This window comes from Spermophilus citellus (assembly GCF_964194105.1).
Source record: "Spermophilus citellus genome assembly, chromosome: 3".
In the NCBI taxonomy this organism is placed as follows: domain Eukaryota; kingdom Metazoa; phylum Chordata; class Mammalia; order Rodentia; family Sciuridae; genus Spermophilus; species Spermophilus citellus.
Window position 1 is genome coordinate 88,448,190 of NC_138184.1, and position 9,819 is coordinate 88,458,008.

At 45.3% G+C, this 9,819-nt stretch overlaps 1 protein-coding gene across 2 annotated transcripts in view; it reads left to right on the top strand.

Annotated features, from left to right (window-relative positions):
- Nucleotides 1-5,995, top strand: part of P2RX7 (purinergic receptor P2X 7) — a 45,235-nt gene extending 39,240 nt beyond the window's left edge. For both annotated transcript variants that reach the window (XM_081287254.1, XM_081287255.1), the window contains one exon: nt 2,658-5,995. In XM_081287254.1, the coding sequence (XP_081143380.1) occupies nt 2,658-3,155 (498 nt within the window). In that variant the 3' untranslated portion in view covers nt 3,156-5,995. The remainder of the gene's footprint in view (nt 1-2,657) is intronic.
- The last annotated feature ends 3,824 nt before the right edge of the window (nt 5,996-9,819 follow it).

Genomic DNA, 9,819 nt, shown 5'->3' on the forward strand with positions numbered 1-9,819 from the left:
CCATTTAAAAAAAAAAAAAAGTATTACTAGGAGAAGTCCCTTTTATGCCCTTACCTAATCACTACCCTCCCTAAAAATAGTCATTATCCTGTATCCAAAAATTAGTTTTTCCTGTTGCAGAATTTTATAAAAATTGAAATATAGTTAAGTACTCAGCATCTACTCTGTTCAATGTCTGGCTCCTTTCACTCAACATTATTTTTGTGAGTTATCCATGACCCCGCACAGGGCCTCCCCTGGATCTCACTGTTGTATAATTTTTATTTTTTTTAAATATTTTATTTATTTATTTTTATGTGGTGCTGAGGATTGAACCCAGGGACCTGCATGTGCAAGGCGAGCGCTCTACCGCTGAGCCACAACCCCAGTACCCCACCCTCCCCTGCGGCCCCCCTTCCTTCTAATTTCTGTTTAGTAAACATCCCACTTATGTATCCATTCTTATATCAGTGGACATTTAGGTAATTTCTAGCTGGGGTTAATGCCAATCATGCTGCCATGGTGAACATATGGCACTCTGCAGGGTGACTGCCCAAGAGTGGAAGGCTGAGTCACGAGGCAAACGTATGTTCAGCTTCCGCAGTTGCTAACAAACAGTGCTCCAAAGTGGAGGTTCACATGCTCCCCAGCAGTTCTGGTGGCTAAGCATCTCCACTAGCTCTATTCATTTCCTAGGGTCGCCATAACCAGTTACCACAAACTAGGGTACTTAAAACAATAGAAATTGATTCTGCTGCAGTCGGGAAACAAGATATCTGAAATTAGGGTGTTGGCATGCCCTGCTCCCTCTGGAGGCTGACAGGAAGGATCCCTCCTTGCTCCTTGTAAACACCCAGCATCTGGTGTTTACAGCACTGGCCAGGACCCCTGGTGCATACAGTACCACACAGAAATGGTGACAGCAGGAAACTTTTGTCTCATTCCCCTTCTCAGGAAGAAGGAACTTCCCATGTGACAGTCATTATAGTATTTGTGGTAAGGTTTTTAAGAATGCTCTTTCAGAGTAAGAAAATTCCCTTCTGGGCCTAGTTTGCTAAGAATTTTCGACACAGGGCTGGGGATGTAGCAGCTCAGTGGTACAGTACTTGGAGGCCCTGGGTTCCATCCTTAGCACCACAAAAAATTTTTTTCATGAATGGATATTTAATTTTAGAATAATGTTTTTTTCTGCTTCTTTTGAAATGATCCTGAGGGTTTTTCCCCCATCTGTGATGTGGTAAATTACACTCACTGATTTTTAAATATTAAGCCAACTTTGCATTCCTGAAATAAACTCAATATGAATGTGATATACTATTCTTTGTATTGACAGCTCAATTTGATGGCCAATTTCTTTCCATTCTTGTAATGTCCTTTGGGGACTGAGTAGGAAGTGAACAACTAATTATTCACTGCTTTTGGGTATGTGGTAAAACACATATAACATAAAGTCAAACATTTTGATCACTTCGAAGTGCATGATTCAGTGATAAGCAGCACAGTCCCAGTTTTGTGCAGTCATTGCTCCAGCTTTCTGCAGAGCTTTTCATCACCCAAAAGGAAACCTCACCTCCATTGAGCAGCTACTTCCCATACCCATTTCCCATTCCTCTTTGCCTCTGGAAACTACTAACCTACTTTCTATCTCTACTGACTTGACTATTCTAGAAATCTGGAGAGAATGGAATCATACATTCTGTGGTCCTTTGTATCTGGTTTCTTTCACTTAGCCCGTTTTCATAGCACATATCCTACACCTGAATGTGACAGAACACGTGTTTGTCCACTCGTGGGGTGATGGATACTAGGGTTGTTTCTACCTGTCAGTTATCATGACTAGTGCTCCTGCTAACATTCATGTACAAGAACTGCTCAGTTTTAGTGACCTTGATTCAGGCCTTCTTTGTCACAAATAACGGCAATGTAGTAGGAAGTGAGGGTCAGGACACCAAGATCTGGAAGCAATACTTTATTAGTGAGTGGCACCATAGCCCAGAGGGATAATTCCCAAGTCTGAGCCCAAGCACAGCAGGGCTTTTACTTTTATACATCGGTAAGTTTGGGGCACATCAAGGCAAGGGGGTTGGTGCAGTTCTATTCTATTGGAGGTGTATCCTACATTCCTTATATGAGTACAAGCTTGTCAACAGCCCAGGGACTCAGCCCACAAAGCTTAGGGACTTCTACTGCACTAACCCTAAAGGGGGATTGCTCTTTCCCCATTGCTCTGTTTCCTGCTTCTGCTACTGCAGTTATCTTTTACAGGTACCTGTTAGCAACTGCAAGGTTCTATGGTTAAATGTCAGTAAGCAGAGCTGCTGTGTGTCGGCGTGCAGAACCACAACCTTCAGCTCTACAACTTCTAAAGCCTCCATGTTGCTCTATCACTGCAATTATGGCAACTTATCTTGGAGGATAACAAACAGATCTGCCAGTAGAGTATCTGGAAGCCCAGGAAAGAGTGGGGATGAGCCAACAGATATTTACTGTTCACTGTGTGCTAAGCACTGTCCTAGGCATCAGGGACTTGTAAACTGACAGGATCCGGTTTTCATATGAAAGAACAGTAATTAGGTAAACATAAATTATTAAATATAATTTTATAAGTTAGTAAAATTAAAGAATCTGCAACCCCAGGCATTGTCACTGCTGACGGGTATGGCAATTTCACTTTTCAGAGACCCCCGATGGACTTCACAGACCTGACCAAGCTGCCCCTGTCTCTGCACGACCCACCCCCCATTCCTGGACAACCAGAGGAGATGCAGCCACTTCGTGAGGAGGCGACTCCTAAATCCAGGGACAGGCCGAGCTGGTGCCAGTGCGGAAGCTGCCTCCCATCTCAACTCCCCGAAAGTCGCAGGTGCCTAGAGGAGCTGTGCTGCCGCAGGAAGCCGGGGGCCTGCATCACCACCTCTCAGCTGTTCGGGAAACTGGTGCTGTCCAGACACGCCCTGCAGCTCCTCCTGCTCTACCAGGAGCCCCTGCTGGCCCTGGAGGCGGAGGCCACCAATGATCGATTGCGGCACTGTGCCTACAGGTGCTACACCACCTGGCGCTTTGGCTCCCAGGATGTGGCCGACTTCGCCATCCTGCCCAGCTGCTGCCGCTGGCGGATCCGAAAAGAGTTCCCCAAGAGTGAAGGGCCATACAGTGGCTTCAGGAGTCCTTACTGACAGCCCAAGGCTGCAGCAGTCACATTAACATCACTGCTGCTAACACCTAGAGCGTCACTGCAAAGATCTGTGGCCAAATTTTCAGCCAGAGGGAAATGTGCCGTCCTCTCCCACTGCTCTGCATGCTCTACCAACCAACCTACCAACCTCCACCTGGCCCCAAAGACCAGTGATTCAGATCTAAGTCTCCATTCTGTCTCTAGGAAGTTGTGTGACACCAATAGACCTTTAACATTTGTATATCAGTCGCCTTGTCACCCAACCTACTATCTTAGAGCTACTGTAAGGGCAGACTGAGACGGTGTACGTGGACTGTTGTGAGTGTGTAGAGAGCTCTGCGAACACAGAGCACCTCATCATGAGGTTGGATGGGAATAATATCCAACTAGCAATAAACCCTTGGGGTCCTAAGTGGAGGACCCAGCCAGGATTAAAGGTGCCCACAAACTGTCTGACACTTACCCCTCGAGATCCAAGCTTTCTGTCTCCTTTCCTTGAGTCTAGGAAGCTCTGGGGGCTTTATCAAATAGTGGACGTGATGCTGTGTCAATTTCAAGATGTCAGTCTTAAAAGAGTATGGCAGCTTCCACTTCCTGTCCCTTGGAACTCTTGCTGAGGGGGAAGCCAGCCCCATATGGAATCTGACTGTCCTAAGAACACTCTGCTGGAAGCCCAAGCAGCCGCATGGGGGAGGAAAGTGTCCCCAGCTCATGCCACACAAGCCCAGTCGCCAAGCCTGGGTGAGAAGCAGCCTTCAGGTGATTCCAGACCCTACAGACCTGTGCCTGAAACTGCATGAAACCCCCACGTGAGAAGTGCCCAGTCAACCCAGAGAACCAAGCTGCTGTGTTAAGTCACTAAATTTTTAGGTTGTTTGTTACACAGCCACAGATGCCTGGGGACACAGCCACAGTCCACACCTTCCCTGGTTCTGAGGTTCATAGGGAGCCCCTTGGGAGTATAGGTCTCTGTTGGACAGTTCTAAGAAGGCTGCAGACCAAATCAGGCAACACACCAGCCCAGCCCGGGAAGCCATCAAATCCAGCTGTGTGCTACCCAACACAATGGTCCTATCACTGGAAAAAGCTGCCTTTGTGCCTTAACATCCTAGACTCTGCAATCAGTCAGAATGAGTGCAGCCGGGATGCTGCTTTCAAAGCAACCCACACCCTAAATGTCACCATTTCTATACATCAACCACCAATGATATGAAGACAAATAGTCACAAGTTTGGGGCCTGTCTCAGGATTTCCTTTCCATGGTTTTGTCATGACCATTGGCTATTTATTTCTAAACAACTATTTCAAAGAATTGTTTAGAAACCACTATGAATAGCATTGAAATACTATGACTGGTGATCTGTGAGTGCTTTTATACTCCAAGACTTTACATTTTGATATTTTTTGAAAAACCAGCAGCTTTCTACTGTATTAATGCAAAATAGCATAAATAAAACTTTTTTTGAACCAGGGCTTTATCTGGCTTTAAACTCAGGAATCAAATTAATTGTGCCAGATTGAATTTTCCTTTTTGCTACCTTTTCAGGGATATTTTTATAAAGTTAATTATATATAACTTCATACTTTTTTTTTTTAATGATGGGGATTTGCACATACTAGGCAAACACTCTGTCACTGAGCTAAACCCCAGCCCAAGAACTGAAATGTTTTACTCCAAGAATTCTATGTAAGAATTCTATGTAACAACTGCAGGTTTCCATTCTGATGGCCTTTGACTCTTTCTACCTTATTTTTGGTGCCTTCTTCGCAGTGTGTTTCTATCACTTTGCTGAGGCCCCAGATGGAGCCATAATTTGGAACAGCAAATAATTACTGGATCCTTCTGTTTTCCTTCATCTTCCCCATGGATGCTCTGGGTGCAACATGATGTGCTACTGGACTGTGAAATGTCTGAACTTCCTACAGTACCTGGGATCATATTAGTATTTTTATTTTTAGTCTACTACATACAATATTGTTGCCAAAGGCAACCGAGCGCACATTGGGTAGGCATTAATTTGCCTTAAGAGGGGGGCATTCTTCTATTATGGTACACGCACAGCCTTCACCACTTCCCACTTCATCCTGTGTCAGAGGGAGGAGGTCTGCTTTCCTGCTGTGGACATGCTAATTTTATATAGAACTGATAATGGCTGGGCTTTACTCTCTTAAGGGACTCATTTTTAAACCCTTCCAAATTCTAGATTGGCAATGCAGATATTCTTGATTGTTTTGATAATTCAAAAAAAATGATGGATAACTTATTTATTTAAACCTTCTCTTTCTGTTTTTTTTCCTTCAGAATATCTCCAAATCAGAGTTAACACATTCATTTTCACATTCACTTAATAAAATATTCATAAAAATGTCACTGGAGACCAATGACAGATAAGACTGCTACTCTTATGGGAATATAAAAAGATGGACATGAATAAAATGATTCAAGCAAATGAAAATTTGCAATTTGTGATGAGTTATGATGAAGAAGGCAAATGATCATTTCAGAGTCTGTAAGAGAAGACTCTAATGTATTTGGGGAGATCATAAAAATCCTTCTTGAGGAAAGAACAAAGTTTAGCTAAAAGCTGACATAAGTACTATTAACTAGGTGAATGGGAGGGAGCATTTTAGGTAGAAAGACTGGCACGTGCAAAGGTCCCAGGGCAGAAAAGGCATAGCAGGTTTGCTGCATTTGAAGAAGACCTATATGACTGTACCCTAAATAGCATGGGGAGTACAGCATGAAACAAGGACTTTTAGGCTATGGTAGAGTTGACTGTATCCAAGGGACAGCCATGAAGGGTTTTAAGCAGGAGCCTGATAAAATCATATTTAATTTTTTTTTATTGGTTGTTCACAACGTTACAAAGCACTTGACATATCATACTTCATACATTAGACTGAAGTGGGTTATGAACTCCCAATTTTACCCCAAATGCAGATTGCAGAGTCACATCGGTTACTCATCCACAATTTTACATAATGCCCTATTGGTAATTGTTGTACTCTGCTCCCTTTCCTATCCCCCACTGTCCCCCCTCCCCTCCCCTCCCTTTTACTCTCTCTACCCCATCTACTGTAATCCATCTCCCTCCTTATTTATTTTCCCATTCCCCACCCAGCCTCTTATATGTAATTTTGTATAGCAATGAGGGTCTCCCTTCATTTCCATGCAATTTTCCTCATCTCTCCCTTTCCCTCCCATCTCATGTCACTGATTAATGTTACTCTTTTCTTCCTACTCTTCCTCCCTGCTCTGTTCATATTTGCTCTCATTATATCAAAGAAGACATTTGGCACTTGTTTTTTAGGGATTGGCTAGCTTCACTAAGCATAATCTGCTCTAGTGCTGTCCATTTCCCTGCAAATTCTATGATTTTGTCATTTTTTATTGCTGCCATATTTAATTTTTAAAAGAACTCAGATTGCTATGTGGGAAAGAAACTAGGAGTGGTGATAGATCTGGTTTAAACATTCATTTCAGCCTTTCCCATTTCTTGAAATGGGTTGCCCCAATATGCAGCCAAATGGACTGATTGTCTTTTTTCTCTTCCTCTTGGCAAGTCACGAAAAGATCAGCAGTGAGAGAAAAGGAGGAAAAGCTTTGGGGAACCTTAATTTTTAAAATATTCCTGTCCCAGCTGGTGGGGATGAGGTCACTTGCTGAGCTTCAGGCCAGAAGCAGGAGTGGACCAAATGGAGATTCCAAGGTCAGTCAGCAGAACCAATGAGGTTCCACCTTGTGGCAGAAGACCTAAAATTAAGGTCTCATGTTACACAGTGCCTTGGCACCCAGGAGAACCAGGAGGCCCTAGCAAGTCCTCACACAACTCCTCTCCCCAGTCCTCCCTCGGAAAAGGTCACCTACTCGGCAGCCTGCCTCATCAAGCAGACCAGATGCAGCTCCTGCTTCTTCCATGGAACTGTCCCAGTGAACCAATCACATCCTCCTGTGGTGACATCCTGGTGTCACAAAGCCTGCTTCCCACTGGCTCTGCTCGCTCACTCTGTTCCCAAGTACTCCTGCAGGCACGTGTGTCCTCTGAGCTGTGAGTGTGCCTGACTAATAAATGGCTGCCATCTACCTGTCCAGCATCGGGCGTTGTTTGCTCGGCTCCCCCAAAACCCCAGGGTGGGTCCCTCCTCCTCCTCACCAGTGGGGTGAGAAGAGTGATTAAAACATCCTTGAGTCCAGGCCAACCAGGAGCCCTCTAAAATCAGAGGCTGGGCCTGCCTCTGCCCAGGCATTGACAGCACAAAGCCATCGAGGAACCCTGGTCTCGCTGAAATGATCCATCTGCGCCCCGGGTGGCGTCACTCTCTGCTGCTTTTATGTGTCTCAGCCCATATTCAAGTCCCGAGACTTGTCAGTCATCCTGGGAATCCTGGGGGTTCCTGATTCCACTCCTCTCTTCTGAATGGACTTGGAAACCACTCTCCTCTTGCCCCTTTGGTCTCCTATTTCTCAGTCCCAGAGGGTTATGAATCACGTTTCCTAATAAGTGAGAATCCACAGGGAGGATTCTGCCTTCCTAACATCCTGGGCTCTTTTAATGAATTATCAAGGTCTCGTGAGCCTGAGTCTACCTGCATCAGAGGAAGAGAGGAGGTGGCCGACAAGGTGACTTGCCATTTTAACCAAGTAAACTGTTACACTGGACCAGCTTGGATAAGGGTCAATGCAAACTGACAGGGCCTGATGACAGCCTGTTAGTGTGGGGTCACGGGAGTTGACATTTTATTTCCTCCAGCAAATGAGAAGCTCCCAATGGCCAAGAACTCATCTTGATTTTGTGTCCCCTATATACCTATGTGAACACATGAGTACAGTGGACACTGGACACAGGCCTCCTGGCTCAAGTCCTGGCTTGGCCACCTAGCATGGAGCCTCGGGTGGCTCATCATGTCTAACCATGTAAGCGTTTATTATCTAGATGGTGCCCAAAGGCCACTAGGGAGCTGCAGACTCATACATCTGGCCAGCTCTGGATATTCTACTCAAATAGTTTAGAGGCATCTCGAACAGGCAGGAGAGAGAAAGCATGGTGTCTGCTCCTTCACCCCACCCTCGTATGCGCGTCTAGAACTTCCAAGTCGCAGTTAGTAGTACAACTGCCATTGGCTCAATTTCCAACCAGAAATGCAGAGCACAGCACTGCCATCCCCCTCCTCCTCCCCATTCCATCAATATTATCAGTTCCTTCAGCAAACACTGACTGACACCCTGGCCCTGGGCAGTGCTAGGGATAAAGAGGAGAGCAAGCCAGGCCCTCCCTCCCCTAGTGGGGCAGACAGCAATCCATGCGTAAGGAAGTGGGGTGAGGATGGCCAGAGACCAAGAATTTCATGGAATGAGCAGTGCATGACAGGAATGATGGAGTTACCTGGTTCAGGGTCAGGGACACTTTCCAAGGAAGGGACCTTTATGCCAGATGTGAATATCAGGAAGGAGTCAGCTGTGACAAACTGGAGGAAGGGCATTCTGGACAAAGGGACAGAAAAGGCGAAGTGGGAAAGAAACGAGTGTGCCCCAGGAACAGTGAGATGCCAGAGTGCCTGCATGTTTAAGACATGGTCCCTGCCTTCTAAGTCCCGCTGAGGGCACGGGCATGGTGATCTTTTTACTGCCTTGTAGACTACGTGATTCCCTGTCACCAAAACAGAAGCTCAAAGAAAGGTGAAATCCACACAGTCAAGCATGATCTCGGCAGCTCTGGAAAGCCTGTGAGATGTGAGCGCAGCCTCACCAGCTGAGGAGCCCAGGACATTCAGCAGGATGGGCAGAGGCATGTCTAATAGGCCAGCAGCACAAGCCAGGCCCAGAAATAAATGGCAGAGTAAATGCTGAGACCATACATGGACCAATTCTGCTCCAGGCTGGGAAAACTGTGGATGAGGGCTTAAGAGGGACAGACTAGGAAACCTTCAAAAGAAAAGGGCTGAGGTACTCGAGCCTGTTACAAAGTTGCCAAAGGCCATTCCTGGGCTGACAGGGGACTGGAGGAAAGCAGTGACTTCAGACAGCTGTGGGGATGATGGTCTATCAGAAGTCTGCTGGGATCACATGGGAGCGACTGGTGAGCCCCGTGGACCACTGAATTAGTGTTAGTGATGGAGATGAAGGGAAGAAGCTGGAAAATTACTTTTAAAACTTCCCAAAAGTCCAACAGTAAGAAGTTGGTTAAATAAATGAAGGCACTTCCACGTAACAGAGGAGTACACAGCTATTTAACATGATGCCACTAAAGGGCAATCAGGATGTTCGAGGCAGAACACAACACGATGACCCTTCTGGCTTGAGGAGACTGTGAGCCTTAATTAGAGCTCTGTTTTTCTTCTTTGTTTTGTTTTTTAAATTTCCTGCAATGATAGTTGTTAAAAACCTTTAACCCTGAATGCACAATTAAGGAAGACAAGAATCACCTAGCTCCTCATTGAAATATATCATGGATAAATACAAATCAGTCATTCAGAGATGTCAGAAAAGGTTAGTAGCATTTTCTAAAATCCAGAAAGTCAACTTAAAAGCCATCTTTTGAGTTTTCCCCTTTGTGATTTGGGACAGGTAGCTCAACAAGACCTGACATGGGACTAGCACTATATTTCTCTTCTCCTTAATTGTAACAAATATATTTTGAATACAAAATCTAATGCTTGAGTTTGGC